Source organism: Paramisgurnus dabryanus, chromosome 9 (genome assembly GCF_030506205.2).
Source record: "Paramisgurnus dabryanus chromosome 9, PD_genome_1.1, whole genome shotgun sequence".
NCBI lineage: Eukaryota > Metazoa > Chordata > Actinopteri > Cypriniformes > Cobitidae > Paramisgurnus > Paramisgurnus dabryanus.
The window spans coordinates 14,159,414-14,185,446 of NC_133345.1; the positions used below are offsets into that span (position 1 = coordinate 14,159,414).

The following is a 26,033-nucleotide window of genomic DNA, read 5'->3' on the forward strand; positions in this document are numbered from 1 at the left end:
CAACATCTCTCATCGCAATGTTTTGTTCATTCTGATGCGTATTGGACAATTTACTCGTGTGTTATTTGGATTAAATATGACACTTTAATTTCAATGCATGCTATGATGATATGACAAAAGGCTCGTGTCCTGTCCATTATGATGCTCACATTTAGGCAATCAGCAGGTCAGACGTGTGAAATGTCGCTAAACGCTTTTAAGCAGAAACTTTGTAGCTGCGTGATGTCTCAGGTATCGAATAAACTTGCCTTGATTAGGTGATTCAGCGATATAGCTGATGTGGACTGCAGTCGTCAAATGAATTTCCATGAACGCACTCCAATCCAAAGCTTACATCCTTTAACTCAGACACATATCAGAAAACTCTAGATTATTGTTTTTTTTAAATAAGAATGGAGAAGTGACTCTCTGTGTAATTTAGCTACACTAGCGAAGCTTTTGCTTGATTTAAAGAAGAACGGGGAAAATGTTTACATTCTGCAGTATAAACATCCTGCCCATGTTCCTGTCTGTCTGAAAAAAAAACTAAACATGCTTTTTATCCGGTTATTGATTTTCTTAGATGAATGGACTTCTCATATAACTTAACGTATCGTCTCATATTTTTTTTTTAGAATTTCTTTAAGTAATTTAACACGTTTCTTTATGTTATTGTTTTATTGCTAATTTTATTTTCCATAAGAAACGATGAAAGCTGATATTGATAACATCAAATGTTACACAAACTCCACAAATACCAACAAAGAGTTAAAATACGGTAATCATCAAGTAGTAAAAGGTTAATTTATTAGAAAATAAAAACCATATTGTTTTTGAAATATTTTTTAAAAACAAAAAAAAAAACATCAATAACATCAATAATAGGCATCGAAATGTTTAAATACATTTTAAACTGTAAGACTACAAAAGCACACCGTATTTAAAATGCTCTAGTTGTGCTTGTGTGTGCAGATGTTGGTAAAGCTCACCCCAGCAGAGCTTAAAGTGGGAGGGACACTGGGCGGCCCCTGAGCGCCTCTGACGTGCACATGCTCAAGAGCCCAAGAGAAGCTGATGGAAACAGATAAGTAAAAGCTCAAGTCCTCAAAGAAGAACCAGAAGACAGGATCCGAAGCCGAATGAAGCTCTTGCCCCGTCAGTGTTTAGTTTTAAGGTGGGTAGTACTTTCACAAGGGTAGAGCGCAATACCATTACGCATAAAAAAGGGAGTCCATCGAGTTGTGTGTAATCAATGATAACTGCGTAAATCGCAGTTTATTTCGGATTTTGTTCTTGCGCGCGTGAAGAATGACGGCTGAAGTGCAGCAGCCCTCCGTGCAGACTCCTGCCCACAGCAGCCCCATGTCGGAGAAACCCCACGGACAGACGCCTGTGATGGAAACCTCGTCTTCCTCCACCAACGCCAAAACCAAAAAGACGAATGCTGGAATTCGCCGCCCGGAAAAGCCTCCGTACTCCTATATTGCGCTCATTGTAATGGCCATCCAGAGCTCTCCAACTAAACGACTGACGCTAAGCGAAATTTACCAGTTTCTTCAGAGCCGCTTCCCGTTTTTCCGAGGTTCGTATCAAGGTTGGAAAAACTCCGTACGTCACAATTTGTCTCTAAACGAGTGCTTCATTAAGTTACCGAAAGGTTTGGGCAGACCTGGAAAGGGTCACTACTGGACCATTGACCCCGCCAGTGAGTTTATGTTTGAGGAGGGATCTTTCCGCAGGAGGCCGCGGGGATTCAGGCGCAAATGTCAGGCGCTCAAACCCTCCATGTACAGCATGATGAACGGACTGGGATTTAATCACATACCCGAGTCCTACAACTTTCAGGGGGGCGGCGCAGGCCTGTCTTGTCCTCCAAACAGTTTATCTTTGGAGAGTGGAATTGGAATGATGAATGGACATTTGGCCAGCAATATGGAAGGAATGGGCTTGGCAGGACACTCCATGTCACATCTGTCAACGAACAGTGGACATTCCTACATGGGGAGTTGCACAGGATCCTCGGGGAGCGAGTACCCCCACCACGACAGCTCTGCATCGCCGCTTCTCGCCAGCGGGGGAGTTATGGAGCCCCATCCCGTGTACTCCAGCACGGCCTCGACCTGGCCACCGACGCCCTCCACCTCTCTTAACAACGGCGGGTCTTATATTAAACAGCAGCCGCTTTCTCCGTGCAACCCCGGTGGAAACCCACTGCAACCCAGTTTACCCACTCACTCATTGGAACAGTCCTACCTGCACCACAACGGTCATGGTACCACCGACCTTCAAGGTAAGGTTTTTAAGCCTATCTGTGTACAACACACACTGCTTTATTATAAATCTGAATTCATCTGAAGGCCAACTTTAATATTACCCACTCTTAAAGTATAAAAGTACAAAAGCTGTCACTGGGACGGTACCCTTTCAAAACGATCATAACATGTATAATTTAGGTACAGACATAAATTTGGTACCAATATGTACATTTGAGGTATTATTATGCATCCTTAAGGTGAACATTTGAAATGTTTTTTAAAAAGTTTTCAAATAATTTTTGAAGGGTACCGCATCAGTGACCATTTTTGTATATTTTCTTGCTACTTCTTTTGAGATTGTACCAAACATTTGCGCTTTCTCTTCTGTCCGTTTATGCTCAGACGTTTGTTATTAGCATTTACTGTGCCGTTACCTATAGCAAAAATAGTCCATAACCTACTAAATAAGTAATTGTTTTTTTTTTTCAGAGCAATCGATGACTTTATTAGCATTGTTCAACAAATCTGTGCGTATTAAAAAAATACCTTACATCTTCATTCCAGTGAGACATAAATACACAAGCAGTAAAGCTTTATACCAGCCTGCTGAAACCACCATCACAAAAAAAAAACCTTTGCCACAAGCCCCGCAGCAGTGTGTGTCCGTGGGGATTCGCGTGCAAGTAGCCCTGCCGTCAATTAAATACGATCCCACCCAGATCTCTAGACTTCCCAATCTTTCACATTAATACGATAAGACAGTATTATACACTACAACTATTTGCTATAATTTTAATCTGTAAGACAGAAGTTCCTGCATCTTAAAAAATTACGAGTCTCACTTTATAACAGGTAGCCTGTCTTTAACTAATGTGTAAATAAGACAAAGCATTTATTACATCATATTTATTGTGAACATGCAAAACATGCGTGTCGTCATAAGACTATTTTTTTTAATGTTGCAATTGTTTTGTAATGTTTTCAAATTACTTTATGTTTTTATATTATATTATTTTGTTACATCATATATTATATTATATTATATTATATTATACTATATTATATTATAGTTTGGGTAATCATATCTACACCGAAATAGCATTTACGTTAAATCAATTTATTTACACGCTTTCTAGAAACTACTTTTCCAAACTGCTGTTTTAAAAGTTACTTCAAAACGTAGTTTTAGGTAGCAAAACCTTAACAATTATAATATGCTTTATTAAATGTTATTTTGTACACAAAACTTTACGATTTGAAGATTGTAAGAGATTTTAAACTACTTACCTCTTTATGCCTTGGGGATATAATAACAATGACGGCAAACAATAACAACAACAATAATAACAATAATAATAGTTGCTGTTAAAAACACTTAAGACTAATTAAAGGCAGATGACGGTAACATTTTTCTTTTAAGCATACATTTAAATAAATGAGACACATGATGAACTAAACTAATGCAGTTTAATAAATTTGTATTTGCATTCAGAATTCAGTAATAATATTTTGTTATTTTACGTCTCTTTACAGGTATTCAGCGCTATCATTCCCAGTCTCCGAGCATGTGTGACAGAAAGGAGTTTGTCTTCTCTTTTAACGCCATGACCTCTTCAGCGATGCATTCACCAGGGAGCAGCGCGTACTACCACCATCAGCAGGTCTCCTATCAGGATATCAAACCCTGTGTGATGTGACAGCATTGTTACATGCAGTACTCTGCTCAAGCACGCTCTAACAATGAGCAATAACAAAACCGTGGAGTGCTCTGTACGTGGGCTCCTGTGGAAAGGGACATGGATTAAAAAAAAAAAATGCTGTAAATTACTATTCAAAAGCTGACAATGGAAGAATTATTTTCAAAAATGACAAACATAGAGGAGCACTCCAGGAGGCCGGCTAGGTACTTCCAGAAAAGGCTAGGTGGAAAAACTACAGCCTCAAATCTCTGCGATGAGAAAATCAAGGCCAGAGCATCTGATTTCCAACAGCTCGGTACTAAACTCTACTGGCGGATGACCACCGCTCTGTGAGATGCGAAGATGATTTTATTCATGATGAGATATTCATGCATTGTTGTTCACGAGGAGTTTTTTAATGAAACATTTCATTTCGCTATAAGTTGGTAAATACCAAAGTAAAAACGGGAAATGAAGGCACTTTTAAACCCTAATGCGCAACTTATTTATTCTGTTGTCTAATTGTTATCCTTTAGGCTACAGTTATAGCCACAGTATTGATCGCATTATTGGCAATATTTGCCCAATGTAACATGAAGAATTATTATAAGCACTGTTAGTTATTTTGATTGTGTTTACTTAGTTGTACATATCCATATTGACACGTCTTATTCATCAAGCACTGTATAAACTGTATATGGGTAGGAAATATCTAATAGTAGTTTTTTTTCTGTTCCAATGGCTTTAAATATTATGTAACACGTTTACGAAAATTAAAAAGTAACATGGCATTGTGTTTGCAAAAGTTTGTCAAACATGATTTTCTAAAGAAGACGGGTGTTTTTGGATTTGATCATCAGATTACATATAGTTTCCTTTTTTAATCATTTAAATCATTCTTCGGCAAACCAGTACCTAAACAAATGTGACCACGATTTAACAGAACGAAGAACAACAAATAAAAAATGAAGCGAAATTATAGTTAATATTGGTCAGTTATAATAAGCATTTACTGTCAAGTCAAGCTGCTTTGCAACAATGCAAAATTGTTAAAAGCGCTTTAGAATTAAGTTTCGATTGAAATTGAATTTAATATGGATTTTCTTTTTCTTCTCATTATTATTATTATTGCCTTGCATTCCTTGTCATGAATATTTCGGTACTGCAGAGACCTCACAGATAACGACGCTTTTATTTTCTGCCTTAGTGTAAACTTTTAAAACAATATTTGAATATATTATAAAAAATAAATACTACCGCACCTTACACAAATGAAATATCGCTAAGAACATTGATTTCAGGCATCCCAGCTGCTCATATTTAATGGGTAAGCGGCCAAGATGTGATTGGAGACTGATCAAAAGAATCCTACAAGAGAGAACAAATGTTGCTAAAGAGTGACTGTAGTGATGTTCTGACTAACATTCCATATGAGAAATTTCGTGATTAGATGAGCATAAAAAAGATAATAAAGCTGAAGCATCACTTTATATTTTTATATAGGCTACTATATTAATGTGACAAATATATTAGGTCAAACTATTGTAAAAACACTCATATTTTAGGAATAATACTGACGTATTTATGTTTGTATGTAAAACTATATTGCCGAGAAAATGTGTAAAAGCTGTAAATATACTACCTGTATGATTCTGTAATGAAAAAAGGGTCATATTCTACACGTTTATTGACCTAACGGAAATAACAGAACCTTTTTCGATTGGGGTATTTATTCTGATTTATTGTACATAGATTTTGCTACATAAAATGTAATTGCACTACACTGGGGAACTAGTAGACTTTAAAGAGTGGTTATTTTCATAAATTCATCAATTTGAATCATACATATCGGATAAAAAAATAATTAGTGTTTGAGTCATATTTACTCATCCATATAGGTTGAGCTATATGGGGCTTCAATTAGAAAACTTATGGTCAAAATACGTATTGGCTGAGCATCCTCAAGGATCCGCAGTGCCGTGACCATGAACCGAACTCAATCCGACTCACTTGCATATTCAAAGGGCCGGTGAGCTCAGGGGCCACACATAAACACACAATGGAGCCTATAGCAAAAGAATGTTTACCCACACTTTAAGCTCAGCCAAAAATCGCAGTTACTTAAAACGCTACTGGCAGACACATCATTATCTTCCAAAATATTCTCAAAGCTGCTCTATTCTTGAACCTATAGAAGCGGTCTAAAGACGGTCGAAGAACTATTTTGTCTGAATTGTTTCATAAAGAACCTTTAACGTCTGAAGAAACTTTCTGTTTCACAAAAGGTTATTTAGATTATAAAAATGAGTGAAAGAAATGGTCCTCTAAAAATCTTTGACTGAAGGGTTCTCTGATTAACAACAAAAAAGGCTTATACATGACATCGGTGTATCGAGTCAAAGCAATGTTCTTTTACTGTTTATATTTCAAAACAATTTAACAATTTAATAAACATTCATGTCAGTAAATATTAGGTAGTTACCGTTTTGAATGAGGCACTTGATATATACTGTGAATATATAATACTTATACTCATTATTGATCGACAAATTTTTAATTAATTCAATCTTAAAAATTAAAACCTAAACAAAGCGTTGATATTCTAAAGAAATTTTCTCAACGCAACAACAAATAAAACACTAAAATATATGTAGTAATACAGTAATGTGGCAAATAATTTCTGAAATATTCACAACAACAAAAAATACCTTTACTGGGTTAATTTTTGCCTTTTTCGAGAAATTTAACTGAAACAATGAATCATTGAAATAAATATTACTGAAAACATCTCCATTGAATAATTCAGTAGTGTAAACCAGTTAATGTTTTACCTAGTTACTTAACAGTCAGACATATGATTCTACTGGAAACATAGTTTGAAAGACAGAAAACTCTACAATGAAACAAGTTTAATACACCTTAAATTTGCGTGCTATATACCTACTGATATTTACATGCAACAACATTCAAGTTATAGTGTAAAACATACTTTGACTTGAAGTAATCAGTTTAAGACAATCTGTTATAATGATTGTATTTAATTTATTTTGCGAGTTTGAAGTCATCCCCAGAGGAACACCCAACAGACAGACAGACAGACACAATAACACGTAAACGCTTTGCTGCGTTAAAGAAACAAAATGCCTCATCAGTTGAATTTATTTTAACTACGTGGCAAATTACCACGTAAAACTATTACATTAAGTCAACTTAAAAAGAGTTTAGTTGCATCCAAAAAACATGACTAGATATATTATTGTAATACTTTTATGTGGTAATTTGCCACGTTATTAAAATACATTCAACTAATGGGCCATTTTGAGTGTAGTTTTTTTATTTATAGACATTGTTTATCAAAAAATAAAACGAAACACCCAAAACTAATCTCTTTAGCCCTATGAATTTCAAGATAGGTGAACAAAACGGATTTTTTGGAAGCTGTGGTTAAGAAATTGCAAAAGTTTTGCTGCTATAAGAGATAGTGTTGTTGTTTAGAAAGCACATTAAATTATTATTCATTTAATCTTCACTAGGTGCCCCAAGGTTCATCTTCTCTTTGACCTGTCCCGTCCGTGGCCCGACTCCTGACACATTCAGCTCGCATGGTGCTGCCATGAACAGAAAGTTTTTGTAGTTCTCTGAGCGCGTGTTCTGCTCTCGTGCTATCAGCGTAATGTAGGAAGGCTCTATGCTGCGCACCCTGCCAGATGATTCTCAAAGGAACAGCTTCGTGTTCTCTGAGCAGCGTCTTCAGCTCACTCACACGTAACCTTGAGGGAATGTCGCCTAGGTATATGGTGCTGACGGGACTCTTAGGGAACACACTCTTAAACCTACTACGCTGGTCATCTTTAGAAACCAAATGCCCATGCTGCCAGTGAGATTCCAGCTTTAGCTCACGTTGGATATTACTCTGGAAGCTCTCTTCGGAGCTTTCATTCTCGTCTTCTCCAGTAGGGGGTGTTTTTAAAGTCACATCCTTTCCTGCTTCTTGCTGCATTGATCTTAGCTTCTTTAAAATAGGTATTTTCTTCAGCACCTCTGTGTCCAACTGAAAGAGCAAAAGAAAAGTTCTAATACAAGCATTGGTCAGCAGATTAGAGCTTAGCTGGAAGAAAGTTACAAGCAGCACACTGACATAATGTGAGATGGAACATATTTGATTTGATCCCTCAATTTTTTTATAAATGTAGAGAAAACTAAAACAACATGGTGTTGGGAATACAAAATAAAAGAATAATTCGAGAACAAGGAAGAATTCTGTCATTGTCATAATTATGAAATTGGAATGGCAATTTTTTTACTTGCCTCAGACATTAGACTAGTAAATTCTCTGCTAAACCAACCCTATCTCACTGCAATTCGTACATATTTTAGGAGGTCTATATCGTATTGATCCCTATGACCAAATAGGTAAATGTTTGCTTTTGCCCCTTTAAAGTTGGGGTTAGGGGTGGGGTTTCGTTATTGTTTTTTTATTGTACTGTGCAAAAGTCATAGGCCACCATCACCAGCTTTATTGTTTTAGCAAAGTTTTAATGTTCATATTTATTTTTTTAAGATACAAACAGAAAATACATGAAACATGTACACAAAATTAAAAACAAAACAATTTTCAATTTGTCTTCTTCAGGCATCGCATCAGTCAGTATTTAGTGTGACCTCTCTTGGCATGAAACACATCTTGAGCTTTTTTGAGGAGACTGAAGTGCTGAAGTCATTCGGTTAGAATTAGAAATTAGGATTTAATTTCATTTCCTGTAGCTGCCTGCTATTGCTCAAGTGGAAGGGGTGTTTACCCTAAATACATTTCAGCTTCTACTCTTATAATGTTTTTAATTCTACATACACAATCTAATGGTAGCATGGTGGCCTAAGCCTTTTGCACAGTACTGTTTGACCGTAAATTCATACGAATTAGCCAAATCGTGACATATGTACGAATTCTCTTGAGATTAGGCTAAACAGCTTATTATTATCCTATTGCAAAACCCATGCTAGTTGACTTGGGAGTCAAACAAACAAGTTGCACTGCAAAAAAATATGTGCTGCCTTAATTTTTACATACAAAACTGGCTTAACAAGTCTTTTCAACTCATTTTAAATTCTGGCCAGTTGCTAAAACTTATGAAAAGTTCAGTGGTGTCAAAAGTATTCATATTCATTACTCAAGTAGAAGTATAGATACTAGGGTTTAAAAAGACTTTTTTGAAGTATCAACTCAAGCCTTTTACTCAAGTAAAAGTGAAAAAGTACTGGTTTCAAAACTACTTAAAGTATAAAAGTAAAAGTAATGTAAGGAAAAAAATGTCATAACGGAAAAAAGCCTAGGCCGCACCACAGGGGCCTTTTGTGCACTACCCTATCTCCTCTAAAAAAAATTTTTGTAAAGGCCATAATAACTAGTGTTATATTAAAATGTTAATGTAAAAAAATTTGGGATTCACTAGGGCCGTGGGTAGGCAACGTCCGTCCTGGGGTGCCGATGTCCTGCAGATTTTAGCTCCAACCCTTATAAAACCTTGGCTACCTGTAGTTTCAGGTGACTTTATAGACCTTTATTAGTTTATTCAGGTCTGCTTGATTAGACCTGGAACTAAACACTGCAGGACATCGGCACTCCATGTTGCCTACCCCAGCACTAGGCTATCTGTTTCAACCACATACGGTAAATGAACGCATTTTAATACAATGCAAACAAATACATTAAAGCAGTGGTTCTCAAACTGGGGGTCGCGAGATGGTGCCAGGGGCCCCAGTTTTATAATATTTTATGAAATGCATTACTTTATTATAAATTCTGTGTAATTAAACTTCAGAAAAAATAAGGCTACTAAACAAAAGCAATACATTGTATAATTTAATATGTTTTGTTTAATTCAAATTTTAAGTTTTATAATGTTTTATGTCATACATGTCAGGATTTATGAACACTCAGACACGAACCCAGATGCAGACATTAACAACGAAGGATTTATTAGACAAAACAGGGTAAAACAGAAAAACAAAACCCACGAGGGGGCAAAACAAGACAAGGGAAAACACGACGCTGAACTAACACTAAACTTAACAAATCAAACAATAACTTTTCAAAAACATAAAACAGGCACCGACTAAGACTTAACCACTAAATACTCACAGGCAGACCAACAAGATGCGACAAGACGAACGTGCAAAGAACAGCAAACACAAGGACAATAAATAGGGACAAAGTAAATTACATACACCTGGAAAATAATCACGAGTAAGGGATCGGGGAAAAAGTGACGAGACCCGGGAAATGCGTGGTCAGAATAAACCAATACTACAACCACACATTTCCCACATAGAACATATGTACTGTCAGAACCCTGCCATGCTAAACTAGATCTAAATACCAACAGGATCCGGCAGGATTCTGACAATACATTTTCTTTGGGGGGGCCGTGAAGGAATCCACTGTACACAAGGGAGGCCGCAAAAAAAAAAAGGGTTGATAACCACTGCATTAAAGAACCATATATGTGTACTACTGAGCATTAACATGTGTTCCATAGAGAGGAAGATATGATGACTAGTTGCCTATAAATATTGTAATGGTGCAAAAAGTCAAACTTCAGAGCAGGGCCGCTGCTGGCAAAACTTTTACAGTGGTGCCCTCTTTAGTTAAAAAACAACAAAATCACACACTACTATAGTATGCGTGAGAATATAAATATGCTATTGTTATTATTTATAATTGTATTTTGACAGCAACACAAACTACAAATATGCAATTATATATTATAGCCTATATTTCTGCATCTGTACTTGTATTAGCTAATGGACTTTAGCTTAATCTAATGTGACAAAGCTGATCTTGCATGTCAGTATAAATCCAAGCAATTTTGGAGAATTACTAAATGTCTTTCTTGTAAGGAAATTAAAAGTCCGGTTTAAGGAAACAGCTAATGTATATTAATAAAAGCAAAAGTTTGTATGTATGGTTATCTGTTTTGATTGATTTAACACTCAAGCATTCAGCTAAGTAGGTTTTGTTAATGCAAAAAAAATTTAGGGAAGTTATTAGCATATACAAAACAACAGATGTCTTTAGCATAGATATCTTTGCCATGGCTCAAAACGCAACGCAGCACAATGTCATTTAAGTTGAACAACTGAAGTTACATGATATAAATTGGTATTGTTATATTTAAATCACACAGATGGATTGGTGTCCGCAGCTAGCTATACATTTACACAGGCTTGTGAATGTAAACTGACTTGAAAGTGATGCGCGAGTTTTATTTCGTACTTTTCCATTTGAAGACAGAATGCCGCGTTCTGTTACTGTACAAACGGATGGCGGATGGTATCAAAGCATTGCGAGAGCAAACTGCTCCGCATGCTTTCTAATCGCTCTCGCGGTTCTTTTATGTTTATCTTTGCAGCACTAGCGAACAAACTTTTGATCATCTGCAGTCAGCTGGGGGGCGGGGATTGTGTACAAACCAATAGGGTGTCGGAATGGTGTATGTTTATACTTCTCATCCAACCAGAATCGCATTCATCCGGATGATGCAATTTATCAAGATTTATCAAGAATGAAAAAAAGAAAACAAGCCAAAATTAATAGAAGTAACGAGGCTATTTTTAAAATGTAAGGAGTAGAAAGTACAGATAATTGCGTGAAAATGTAAGGAGTAGAAGTAAAAAGTCGTCTGAAAAATAATTACTCCTGTAAAGTATAGATACCCAAAATATCTACTTAAGTAAGGTAACAAAGTATTTGTACTTCGTTACTTGACACCTCTGGAAAAGTTGCAGTATCCAAAAGTGTAATGCAAATAAACAGGCAACTCAGGTGAACCAGGTGAAACAGGCGACTCAGGTGAACCAGGTAAAACAGGCGACTCAGGTGAACCAGGTGATTCACTTTTGACGGAATGTGCAGGAAGCTCACATTCGGACCTTCTAGTCGTGGTAGCAAGTGCAGGAAACGCAGGTTTGAACCTTCTAGCAATGACAGGAGGTGCATCAGATGATTCAGATTCATGGGCTGGAGAATCCTTACATAAAACAGAAGAGCAGAAAACAGACCACGCACACCACAGGGCCATGGCAAATACAGGTCCAGTAGACTTGACATCAATAGTCGGGTCTTGGGATGAACTGGAGGGGTTGGTGACGCAGCCATTTTGTGAAGTGGCTCGGGTGTGACAGCCATCTTGTGAAGTGGCTCGGGTGCAGATACGGTGGCCATCTTGATAGCAGGTGCAGGGGTAACAACAGTCCTCTCCAAGACAGGTGTGGTCGTGGCGATGGCTCTTTGGGTAACAGGTGCAGGTAAGGTGGCTAGCCATCTTAAAAAACAGGTGCAGGTAAAGTGACAGCCATCTTGGGTGCAGAGACAGGCATGGTGGCGGACATTTTAGAGACAGGCATGGTGGCGGCCATCTTAGAGACAAGCATGACTTTAGCCGATTGTGGCAAAACAGGCATAACATGGGTTGTCATACTGTGAACAGTCTTTGGTTTTTATCAACATCACCCACAGTGAAGGGAGAGCCACTCATTAACAATGCAAAGTCTATGTATTGCTCTATGGACCAGGTTGAGGCATTTGAGGCATGTTCCAGAGCATAGGGGACTAAAGGCAGTGGATATCGGAACTTGACCATGATGTTGTTTAGCCCTTGGTAATCTATGCACGGACGGAATTCGACATCTTTCTTCTTGATTAAGAAGAACCCTGCAGCGGATGGAGAAGTGGAGGGTTTGATAAAGCCATTAGCGAGTTCCTCTTCGATGTAGTTCTTCATGGACTGTGTCTCAGGTTCTGATAGAGTGGAAATTCGGCCTTTAGGTGATGTTGTGCTTGGAAGAAGCAGAAAGCTATCACAAGATCATAGTATTCACAAGGGACATTTTCAGGGACAGAAATCACAGGGGTTACTTGAGATGAGCAGAGAGATCAGGGGGTTTACTCACACATGTAGTTTGGCAGGTTGAGCTCCAGCTAATGATTTGTTTGTCTCTCCAGGAAATGAACGGGTTGTGTTGGTGTAGCCAGGGGAAGCCGAGGATGACTGGGTTGTGTGGTGATTGAATGGCATAAAAGTTTATGTTTTCTGAGTGGTCTGGTGCGGTGTTCACAGTAATGCTTCCTTGATGTGGGTTACATGGCCTATGTCCAGGGGACGCCCATCTAGCACTGCGACAGAAAGGGGTGGTGAACAGGGTGTCTCCGTTATGTTATGGGTTTTCCCAAGTTCACAATCAATAAAGTTACTGCAGCCCCAGAATCCAACAAGGCTTTAGTGACTACTGAGTGTTATGGAATTTCAGAGTAATGGGTATTTCGAGGTAGCACTCATCCTGCCTAGACGGGTGTGGGTAGGTCGCACTGGGCAGGTTGCTAGAACGTGACCGGGTTCTCCACAGTACAAACAGAGCCGTTCTCTGAAGTGGTGTTCTCTCTCCTCCACGGTCAAGCGTGCCCGACCCACCTGAATGGGCTCACTTTCATCAAGGGGGGGTCGATGAGAACGGGTCTTCTTTCACGAATTAGATTGTCAATAAGGATAGCAAGATCTATGAAATCGTCAAAGCTCCTCCCCTCATCCCAGCAGGCCAGTTAAGATTGCAAATCTAAATTTAATCTTTGCCGAAACAAAGTCTTCAACGTGTCCTCAATCCAATTGGTTTGTGCAGCCAACGTGCAAAAGGCCAGGGTGAATTTGGCCGCTGTGTTTCGGCCTTGTTGGAGAGCGAGCAGTTGGATGCCCGGATCGCGGCCTCCAGTCGGATATTCAAATACAGCTTGCATGTCCTCTGGAAGTCATCATAAGTGCTGTGGTCGAAACCACTTGATGACCATAATGCCGTGGCCCACTCCAGAGCCTTCCCGGTGAGTAGCGAGCAAACTAAAGAAATTTAACAGACGTCTGTGTTGTAGAGGGTGGGTTGCTGGGCGATAAACAGAGAGCACCGTCGAATTTCTCCAGGAAGGCCAAACGAGGTGTAGCGGAAGAGACAGGAAGTGGCATGGGTGTAGATGGTGGTTGAGCGGTGGCAGCGGAGGCGAATCTGTTTAGGCCTTGGACAGAGCGCACCAGCTCCTCCATTAGCGTGCTGTTGGTGGGCCCCTAGGATACTTGCCTGGTTAGTGAAATCCCGGTGAGCTGGGCAAGCGTTGCTGGATCCGATGATGGCGAAGTCTTCTGTAACGACTCAGACAGGTTTGGATCCATTTGCAACTCTTTATTGAAAGGTATTGACAACAGGCGATGTGGGTCAGGATAAGGCTGCAAATATTCATAAACGTAAGACAGGCTGCAGGTCGAGGCAGGCAGATATCAATCATAAACAAATAAACAATCCGAGGTCAGGGCAGGCGGCAAACAATCAAATATCCAATAACAGTAAATTGTCACAACAAGAAAACAAACATGGATACACAAGGAGTAAATGCTTAGAATTGCAGCACGGGGCAAACAAGACTTTGCAGGAGTGTGCGCATAAGTCCCAGGTAAAATAGAGCCGCTGATACGGAACAGGTGGAGTGTACTAGGCGGGCTGCAGGGATTATGGGAAATGGAGTTCTGGTTAGAATTCAGGCGATTGAGCTGACTGAACACTGGGGGCATTAGTGCTGACATCCATAACAGTATAATTGACTTTTTTCACAAGTGTGAAATGTACTTAAAAAAAACCTGAGTGAAAGAACTTGCAAAAGAAAAATTAAGTAAATTTTACTTGTTTTTCAGTTAAGTCCAGTAAGATTAGACAAAACAATATTGATTCTTTGTAACAGTAGTGTAATGTTATATCTGCAATCATTAAAATTATACCGGTTTGTTTAAAACATTGATCAACAGTTTAGCATTTGCCTCAAACCAACAGTTTAAATCCAATACATAATTACTGTAACTCATTACTATATGACAAGTCACATGACAAAGGTGATTGACTTACTCTGATTGACAAACACAGTGTGAATACAAAAATATCTGTCAAAAATATACACACATCTCTCTGTATATACATCCACATACATAATACGAAACAACAGTCAAAATCAAAGTTGTGCCATAATGACAATGTAAACAGTGATTAAAAACTGGTACTCAATAGATCAGATATATTTTTTAGACATGTATTTGATGAATGCTACCAGTAAAGGACTAAAGGTGTATATCTAGGTGAATATTTCACTTATATTTCACTTATTCTTCATGGGAGATGGGGTGCATGTATAGTTCTATCCGTATGCGATGTCCCTGGTAATGTAGTATATGTGTACATTTGTATTTCTTATGTATGGTCAATATTTCTGTCAATGTGTAGTGCTCTCAAAACTGCTATGTGTATACATATACATATACATTTATATTTGTAGATATTTTATAGAGCTTTGAACACATTTTGTACATGAAGGTATCTATCCATTCAATCATTTTTTGGTTGCTTGGATTAAGCTGTTTGGAAGAGTGGAATATTGCTGTGGTGATCTATTGAGTACCAGTTTTTAATCACTGTTTACATTGTCATTATGGCACAACTTTGATTTTGACTGTTGTTTCGTATTATGTATGTGGATGTATATACAGAGAGATGTGTGTATATTTTTGACAGATATTTTTGTATCCACACTGTGTTTGTCAATCAGAGTAAGTCAATCACCTTTGTCATGTGACTTGTCAGGTGACCCATAGTGGGTATATGTATGTGCTTAAGTTTTTTATTGTTGAAGTCTGAAGAAGGGCGGGAGCCCGAAACGTTACTTCGGTAATTTAATAAATTAATATATTTTTGTGAGTTCAGTGTGCGGATTCCTTTTTTTGTCTTATTTAGTTATATTTTTGGATTCCGGCACCTGCTAGTGTTTGGGTGTGCACGTCTCTCTCTAGTATCATTACTATATGCCCATTATTTGTTCACAATCTCTGTTTAAAGTTCTTTATCCAATTACTTACATCTGCCACAAACAGTCTTAAACCAATACAAAATTAATAATCAGAATTATAAGATTTCATTTTAACCAGAAGTTATGGGGTGCAGCTGTAGACGTCATAGATCTTGAGAAAGACATGTTTCCCCAAGTTGCTCCCTAGACGCTGCAGTGATGGCTGCCCTCTGCTGTATGTGTGTGTGTTCATGAATTGAAGTACATGTGTTCACTACTCACTATAAAATTTGCAAAAATACTATATAGTGTACTATATTTACTGTCCTCCACTAATATTGGCATAAATCTGAGCAAAATAGGCTTTGCAAAAATTATTTTTTTAAAGGGACTATAAGTAGGATTTTAAGTGTTTTATTAATCAAAATCAATGTCTTTATTCATAAATATGTCATCATTGGTGTCAAATGACCTCTGCCAGTGATCTGACTTTTCTTTGTAAGCTTAGAATTTCATCTCTTTACTTACATTGAACGGGTAAGTCCAAGAAGGCTTCCATGTCGTTCCGCCATATTGATAAACTATAATAGCAGAGAGGGACAAAAAGCACTTGCCTACCAAAGTGTTTCCACAACGCGTTTTCGTTCAGAACACGTGAACCAGCTGCCACGGACAAGGAGATCAGTGATTACATAACGGCTACCGTAGTTGCAACACGCATTTGGAAAGGCGAGGCGCTAGAGAGCACTGTTCGTTTGAATGCAAAATACAAGTTCACCACTAGATGGGGGTAAATCCTACTTATTGTCCCTTTAACCTAATTATATTTTGCTTAAAATATAAAAAAACATTGTAAACACAACACAATTTTATCAAAAACAAAAAAGTTATAAATTTGATACTTTGATAAATATATGTGTGCCACAATTTTTGCACCCTTAAAGGGGACATTTCACAATACTTTTTTAATTAGATGTCAAATAAATCTTTGGTGTCCCCAGAGTACGTATGTGAAGTTTTAGCTTAAAATACCCCACAGATAATAAATTATAGCATGTTAAAATTGCCACTTTGTAGGTGTGAACATAAAACCCCATTCACACAGACCTTTGATCCCAGAAAATACCCGTAAAATTGCCAGACAAGCGTCTGTGTGAACACAAACACGTCCTGTATATCTTCTGGGATCATTCCTGGAAAGAGGACCTAGTCAGACACACGGAAAACCCTCTGTGTGAACAAGAAGCCGAAACAATGCCGTAATGGGCGTGTCGTAGTGATGGTTCAGCTCCTTAAAATGAGAGATAACATGCATATAAACATTCACCACGAGAAATGTCGCAAACTAGATTGAAGCAGTTATTAGGAAATGATATATGAGACGCATAAACAATGACGCACGTGCCGTAGTGAGGACGCGCGTGTCATGGCAACATGAAGTTGGTTCAACTCTTTAAAATGAGGGATTTACAACATTCACGACGAGAAATGTCAGCAAACTGGACTGAAGCAGATATCAGGTAAGTTAACTTGTCACTTACTGCTTTGAAACGGAGATCATTCAGCAGCATACAAGAATATAGCGTCATGTGCTCATTTGAGTTTATAATACACAAATATGCCCGTGCGTTATCCCAACAAGATATATCGTTCAGCTCCTCAAAATGCGGGTTTTAAATGCATATAAACAATTCACGATAAGAAATTTCTGAAATCTGTATTAAAGCAGAGATCAGGGAGCTCTGCAAATATCCACTCTGAAGCTGAGATCATTCACCAGCATAGAATGGCGTGTCACGCGCTCCTTTAAAGTCTTATGATAAACAAAAATGCACGTGAGTGGTTTCTGGAGAGAGAAATAATAAATAATTGGCAAACTTCAGATGCTGCGTAGAAGAGAGGGCAGGACTTTCAACAGGTCATGTGTCTTTCCGGGACCTTGCAGATACCGGCAAATCATGGAAGTGTGAATGAACAAAAAAATTAATGATCCCTGAAAAATCCAGGATGCATTTTCTATGTATTTTCCGGAATGTCTGTGTGAAAAGGGCTTTAGTGTGCTGTGTTTGGGTGTGTCCTTTAAAATGCAAATGAGCTGATTTCTGCACTAAATGGCAGTGCCTTGGTTGTATAGTCCAGATTAAGGGCGGTATTATCCCCTTCTGACATCACAAGGGGAGCCAAATTTCAATGACCTATTTTTTGGATGCTTGCAGAGAATAGGTTTACCAAAATCAAGTTACTGGGTCATTCTTTTTCACATGTTTTAGGTTGATAAAAGCACTGGGGACCCAATTTTAGCATTTTAACATGGAAAAAGTCAGATTTACATGATATGTCCCCTTTAAATACTTTGCACTGCCAATGTGACCCTGATGAGGTTGGAGAATACATGGCAAGGGATCTGAGACCATTCCTGAGACCCCTACAGAATCCCTTCAGATACTTCAGATTTCGAGGTCCATGCTTAGGCACTCTTGAATTCACCCTACAGGTTTTCTTTGGCATTCAGGTCAGGGGACTAGAATAGCCAGAGCAATATCCTGATTTTGTGGTTTCTAAACCATTTTTGTGTTGATTTTTATGTATGTTTTGGATCACTGTCCTGCTAGAAGATCCGACCACAGCCCATTTTAAGCATCCTGGCAGAGGCAATCAGGTGTTAAAGCTCACATAACACACGCTGTTTCTTCATTTCTGATGTTAATCTGGAGTATCTATAGAGTAGTATTACATCTCCGAAGAGACTTTAGTTTAATCAGATTTATCAAAGAAAGATTAGCTTTACAGAATCTTTCCGATAACGTACAAAAAATGGAGGATATGTTACTACCGCGGGAGGTTAAACAAATTAAACAAAGCTGTGTCGCGTGATATGATGTTTGAAGTTCTAGCGTCTTCCGCTAATTGATGGGTGGACGGGGTTTTCTGGGGGAAGTGCCCATATAAAGACGTGATGCGTATAGAAACCCCTAAAACGTCAGCTGGACCTGTAATCCAAAAAAAACTTTCCGAAACTTGTATGAACCCTGAAGAAGTGCATTCGGCACAGAAATACTCTGTAACACGCCCAACTGCTTTTTTGACACTTTGCCTACGTTTAGGATGAGGAAACAACTCTATAACTGTGTTAATAAGTCAGAATGGTTGAAATACAATTGAAAAACCACCCCTTTAATATAATATTTGTTGATATTTGATAGAGTCCATGATGCCATGTATCCTAATAAGATTCCCAGATCCTCTGGTAGAAAAACAGCCCCAAAACATTAAAGACCCACCACCATATTTAACTGTGGTACTTTTACATATGGCTACCTCTCCGTGTGGACCAAACCCACCTCTGGTGTTTATTGCCAAATAGCTCTATTTTGGATTCATTTGACCACAGAAGCCGATCCGATTGTAGTTTTGAAGACATTATAACCCCAAGACCCAACTAACATTTGCAGTTCTCCAGCTGTAATTCTTAGATATTTGTTGGCCACTCAAACTATCCTCCTAACAGTGTGTTGGTAAGTAAAAAGTCAAAAAATGTACACAACTTTTAAAGAAATCATCAAATAATGCAAATAACATGCAAATAACGAACTAGTGTTAATTTTGTTAACAAAAATCATTTTTGTTGACACCTTTTTTATAAGACGAAAGGATGAAGAGACAACAGTGACTAAATCAGCAAAGCATGTAAATGAAGTTGATGAAAAAGATGAAATATAGTTGAAAAGATAAAACAAACCAAAAATCTCTTTTACTTTCGTCCACATTTTTTTATTACAATCGGCAGCAATTAACTGTTCATTTATTAGATGGCATGAGCGGATGTTTTTTTGTTTTTGTTTTTTTGTTTATGGTCAGAGCATGGTAAACTAGTAGAATAGTAGTTTATAGTTTTGTGGAGGCAGCAACGTCATAGCATGCATACTTGTCATACTTCAAGCACAACCATGACATGACAGCAACAGGACTCTGGCAAAAGAAATGACCTGACATTTGGGCCCTTTTTCTGAATATTAAAGTGGAAAAAAGCCTATGTCTCCTAACAGGAGGTAAGCATGTGGATTCAAAAGCACAGAAAAAAACACAACAAACCTCAAGCGGCACATCAAGGCTAACCACAAAGATGTAGTGGTAGGTTTACAACATCTTGGTGATAAGTTTGTTTATTATATATGTATTTTATAGGTAAACCAAACCAATTAATCAAATCGGCAAACAAATGATTATGACCTATAGCAGTATAAGCTAACTGTCCTTACAACAGTCCAAGTGTCTAAATTCATACTATTTATTTCTATTTTTTTAAGTTTCATATGAAATTGTTAATCAAACCATCTTACTTTACCTGTGTAGCACAGGGGTGGGCGTTCCTGGTCCTGGAGGGCCACTGTCCTGCAAAGTTTATCTCCAACCCCAATCAAATACACCTGACAATCCTAATCAAAGGCTGCAGGTTAACTTGAAAATTAATTCAGGTGTGTTTGATTAGAGTTTTAGTTGCTAAACTTTGCAGGACAGTGACTCTCCAGAACCAGGAATGGCCACCCCTGCGGTTGAGTAGCAAAATTACCTAAGAGCACCACCTAGAGTCTTAGGCAGTGTTTACATTAGAGCATTTGCATTTTTAAACGTTTTAAAAAGGCATCTCAAAAGTCTGGAGAGAAGCGCTTCCAGGACTCAGAAAGTTAGCTTGAGGTGCTTTTTGGATGGGCAAATCATATTTGTAAAACAAGCAAAAAACTCCAAGGCACTCTCTCTAGGAAAAGCCCTTATTTCAATGTTATTATAGGGAACACTATAAGAGTGACCCATCGACCGTACAGGTCTATGGAATTGACCATATCCCACTGTCACTAAGGAAAGGCGAGAGGCAAAAACAACTGAACCAGAGAGAAAGTTTCTGGATTGATCAACTGCAGGCTACTAGATACCCAGGCCTTAATGAAAAACTTGATTTCATTGTTTTTCTTTTATTTACTTTTTTATATTGCTTTTTACCATTAATTTTGATTGTTATTTGGTTTAATTATCAAGGTTACATATAATAAATACAATAAAGTACTGGTATGTGTAGGGACAAATATTTTGTTCAATTTAATACCAAGAAGGACATCTAGTGGTTTTTCTATAATCCTACAACTCTGAATCTTGCTTTTACCAGATGGAGGTTTCTGAAAAGTGGTTTGAAAGCTTATCAGTCTCTTGTATGTATGCAGCGCAGGGGTGTGCTGCAAAAAATCATATCTGGATAATTTTGCAGATTATGATAACAGACAATATTTGAATACTTAAAAAAAATGCGTTTGTGAAAAAACTTACATTGTTCTAACTCCCTCTTACAACATATTCATATAATTAATAGGTTGATGATGATGTTATTAACCAAACAGAAAGATCTTTATGATTTAAAACGGAAGCATTCAAAACAGTACTAAACAATAGAGTACTTGGCAAAAAATGTGGCCGGCTAAAATTAATATGACATTGACTTTTTTTTACCCGGCACATCAGCACAAAAGTCGTCTGTGAGCAACAAAGAAACTGCATAAAGCGCCATTGACTAAAGTATTAAAAATTAATATGACGTTGATTTTTAAAAGTCATACAGCCGCAATCAAATGTGCTGCTACATCATGCTTAGAATGTGCATACAAATTTTATTTCTGAGCACTGAAGGCAGGTTTTTGAAAAGCAAGTGATATACTCGATAATCTGATTTTACACAACAACGATATTATTGCAAACACTTATACTGCATGTTTGTTTTCAGATCAGTGGCGAATTCCAAATGGCATTTTTGCAGCCTTGAAGGGTACTTCATGAAGGGGACGCTAAATAAACAGTCGCTCCAGATAAAGACAAAATGATGTTGTTTTAATTTCACCAAGTGTTTTTTTAACCACCACACACTAGGCTATGAGATACAATTGCGCAACTCCCTCCAGAGTTTACACAGGAGTTAATCTTCGAGGGGAATAGGGCATAGGGATGATCTCTTCTGATTAGAATTCCCCCAGTCCCTGTGTGCTGTTTGCATCGCATCTGTGTGCTATTCATGTTCTCGAGCTACATTCACCAGCGCATTGTCATAATTTCTTGGGGCAGTGAGTGAACTCAGCTACAGCTTCTGTGGGACTGGTAGGTGCAGCACTGACTGTGGGAGTTTGTTAGTTTAATTTCGAAACCTCGCCTTCTGCATGCAAATTCTCACTCTTGTGCACGCTCTCTATCTCCCTCTAAACTCTGTCTGTTCTGCTCTCATCTAGCAGAGTTGTCAAACTGCTCACTATTAACCAAAGGGCCCAGACTGAACCTCCAACTTGATATGTTTCTTTTAGGCTAATTATATTTAAATTACATAAAATTAATTGATCTATTTTTCAAATGCCTAGAAAACATAATATTTAGAGTTTCCACTTTCAGTGTTGCAAAATGAGGGGAAAACATGCACCACTGATTGACAGATTTCTTAAAGTGCACCTATTTCATTGCTAAAAAAACATTTTGTGTCTTTGGTATAATACAATGTGTTTGCATGGTTTATAGTTATAAAACACATTATTTTCCACATACCGTACATTTTTGTAGCTACAGATATACTGCTTTCCTGTGTCTTTGAATGGCAGATAATCTGTACGTTGTGATTGGCCTAAATACCTCTGACATCAGAGGGAAATGTGACGCTCCTTCTAGGCTTGTCGCGATAGTCGGTGAAACAGTGATTACTGGTGCTTCAGCCTCTCAGCGGTTAGATCACTTGCCCACCACGACATCGTCTTTCACCATCGTTTTGATATTTTCTTGTAACTAAATCATTTAGTTTCGTTAGAGAGAGCAAACACTGACAACTGAATGTGTCTGCTGCCTGAATTCAGCGGAGCTGAACACGCGTCACCTCACAGAGCAGCAGGTGTCAGATTTCATTTATTACTGTCAGACTGCGGCGAGGCGAGGCGAGCTGACTGACTAGACGATGGCAGAAGCTGCGTGCTTATTCGTTTTTGTTATAATATACATATATGATGTTTAATATAAGCGATATAATTTTTTGTTGTGTTTTCTTAAAAAAAATTATAAACCCATCATTCAAGCAGTGCTTTATGGAAAAGTAGCCGGTTGCTTTGCGTGGGACTGGCGGGTTCTGTGAGAATTACCTGCGCACATTGACTCAAGCACTTAACTAAACCAGCTGTTGCACTCGCATTGCACACAAATTCATACGCCATTTAACGCCAGCGCTGCATTTAAACAGATGCGTAATTCAAAAGTTAAAGTAAAATGTGCACGTCTGCATGCGCATTTATAAGCCCCTCCCACACAGTGATACCGGTATCACCGGGTTTGTCACACGCTGATTAATCGGTGGGAAAATCACTGCAGCAACCCTAGCTCCTTCCCGTGTTTGAAAGATTCAGTCCAAAAGCAGTCCACAAAGCAGGGTTCTTATGTGTTTTTATATTATATCAAATATGTGACAAAGCACGTTGTGGTGTCATGACGAAAAATGTATCCTGTCAAATTATGACTCATCCATTCCCCCATCCACACTTTACCTTCTGCTCGCATGCGCATTGAATTGAAAGTGATAAATGACGTTTATCTGTTTGCATTTTTTGCAATTTTGTTATGTTTTAAATGAATAAAGCAAATAATTTCCTTATCCACCAATCATGTCTCCCTCTAGTGCGTAAGAAGCAGGGCCTGAAATTAACACCCGACCACGCCAAATGTGGGTGGATTTTGCAATTGGCGGGTAACACTGTCAATCTACCAGCCACATTGGCGGGTAGCCAATGCGAATCAGTGATGCGCGGGTCAATGTATAAACAACCCACTCCCGACCGACATTTTCAACTAACCCGCCCGGAATTGTTCAAAATAGTTTTTAAACCCGACCGACTGACCGCGGCCCGAATATCATTAAATTATTTGTCTGGGTAACCGGCAACCGCTCATTTCTTATCAACTTGCGCATATCACTGATGCAAATTGAGTGATTCATTGAGAGGATGCGACTGCTGTTTCGCAACGTTCATGCGATTGGAAAGAAGATGAGGCACTTCTCTGACTACGTTTGGATGTGCGAGTAAGTATTTAACTGTTGATGAGATGGGATGAGAATGCAATGGTGACATAGACTATAGTATAAATCACAGTTGCACAGATGTGTAGTGCTGCTGTGACGGATCAGAACTCTTGGATGTGTAAACTTTAAAGAGAGTTGCGCTACTGTGTCTATACTCAATGTTCCCCAGCCGCGCAGGCCAGTCAAAGTGGCCGCGCAATAGATTTGTCAGACCGCGCACATTTTTCAGACCGCACATAAACATTGATGCATTTGCTATTGTAAAAGAACTAAGAGAGAGAGAAGGCGAGTGTTCTAGAAGGAGAAGAAACTTTCAACCAATCGCTGATCTTGCTACGGTGACAGACACTTTTATGAGCCAATGGTAGCAGCGCATTCAGTTCACACAGGTGCCGCTGCCAGCACAGAGTGAGAGCGAGTCAGATGAGCAGCTGCACGGGGCGATCTCAAAAAACTAAAATACTTATAAAGAGGAAAAAGTGATTCAAAACAGTGATTTAAAACAAATTATTGGATTCCTGAAGTGATGCGATAACTTGGAAAAGCTGTTGCTAGAGTGAGCGAAATAGAGAATTAGAACGGAGGCAGATGCAGAATCACAGAGCATCAAAACACTGCGAATGAACTTCTTCTTTTAAATAAGAAGTTAAAATGTATGCTTTGGTTTTGGCTAGGATGGTACTGGAGCTGAGAGAATCCACTGACCAACTAGTGAGAGCAGCTGGCCCTACCATACAAACAGGGAGGAAGTGGAAAGCCCAGAAAGAAGTGGACATGGCAATTAGCAGGCTGAAACATCGCGAAGTAGTTGGCAGAGTCCAGGAGGGACGAGCAGGCCTTGGAAGGAGCAAGACCCCCTTCTTCTGGTCAAAGGCCTCCAAAGAAGAGCGGAGAGCCATGGTGGTGGCAGAAGTGACAAGGACCGAGCAGGAGCGCCTTAACATCAAGGCGGTGTCTCAGAGTCGGCAGGCACGTTGGATGTCATGGGAAGGTGTCATGGATAGGCATTTGTCATGGTCTGATCTGTGGAAGATCCCCCAAGCCAGGCTCAGTTTCCTGATTAGATCCACCTATGACACCCTACCTTGTCCCAGAAACCTCCACCAATGGTTCGGCACCGAGGAACTTCGTCCCCTTTGCAGCACCAGCAATGCAAGCCTCCAACACATCCTGTCCGGTTGCAAGACGGCATTGTCTCAAGGCCGCTACAGGTGGCGACACGATCTTGTGTTGAACAAATTAGCAGAGGTGGCAGAGTCATGCAGACAGGAGGCCAATAGGAGACCTTCCGTGCCAACGAGTAGATCCATCCAGTTCGCAAGGGCCGGAGAAAGAATCAACCAACCTTACCAGAGAGCAACATTTGGAGTTCTCTTATCTGGCAGGGAGTGGAACATGAGGGTTGATCTGGGGAGGCAGCTTCAATTCCCCAGAGAGATCACAGAAACTTTGCTCCGGCCAAACCTCATCCTGTGGTCAGAGCCAACTAAAACCATCTTGTTGGTGGAGCTCACCGTCCCATGGGAGGAAGGAATGGAGGCTGCTAATGAGCGGAAACGTGCCAAGTATGCAGACCTGGTAGAAGACTGCAGAGAGGCTGGGTGGAAAGCCACCACATATCCTGTTGAAGTGGGATGTAGGGGCTTTGTAGGGTCCTCAACAGTTCGCCTGCTCCGCGAGATGGGATGTACAGGAGCAGGGTGTCGAAAAGCCATTAAAGAACTGGCAGAGGAGGCAGAAAGGGGCAGCTTTTGGCTGTGGCTAAGGAGGAAGTATAGGAGTTGGGGGCCAAGTGACACCTAGGGCATCAGCAGGGGGTGGCAGGGAGTGATCCCTGCCATCGCTCCGCCACCAGGAGATGTACTGGGGTTAAAGGAGCGAAACATCCATGACTGGTGGTCCCCGGCTGATGACCCGTTTCATGCCCTAAAGAGGTGGAACACAACTGCACAAAGGCACCGGTGGAGGTGCGTCAGGCAGTAATGCCCAGCAGGTCGACCATCAGCCTGTATTTTGATAAATGGTGAGTTATATTCTAAATATTAACTTGACATTATGGCATAAGTGTTGCAAATGAGTTTTATTAGTTTGTTTACATTGGCCGTTGGTATATAACGAACGAGCTGAAGCTATTTACATTTGAAAGTTAACAGTCAAGTAACGTAAAT

General features: G+C 39.1%; 2 protein-coding genes across 4 annotated transcripts in view; one reads left to right on the forward strand and one right to left on the reverse strand.

The window, feature by feature from the left end:
- Nucleotides 1-1,038: 1,038 nt before the first annotated feature.
- On the forward strand, nt 1,039-4,704 carry foxf1 (forkhead box F1). Its single transcript, XM_065269987.2, has 2 exons — nt 1,039-2,269; nt 3,768-4,704. Exons 1-2 carry the CDS (start codon nt 1,288-1,290, stop codon nt 3,929-3,931), a joined length of 1,146 nt encoding a protein of 381 aa, XP_065126059.1. The 5' UTR covers nt 1,039-1,287; the 3' UTR covers nt 3,932-4,704.
- A 1,600-nt stretch (nt 4,705-6,304) lies between these two features.
- mthfsd (methenyltetrahydrofolate synthetase domain containing) overlaps nt 6,305-26,033 on the reverse strand; it is a 112,643-nt gene continuing 92,914 nt past the window's right edge. For all 3 annotated transcript variants that reach the window (XM_065269985.2, XM_065269983.2, XM_065269984.2), the window contains one exon: nt 6,305-7,964. In XM_065269985.2, the coding sequence (XP_065126057.1) occupies nt 7,443-7,964 (522 nt within the window). In that variant the 3' untranslated portion in view covers nt 6,305-7,442. The remainder of the gene's footprint in view (nt 7,965-26,033) is intronic.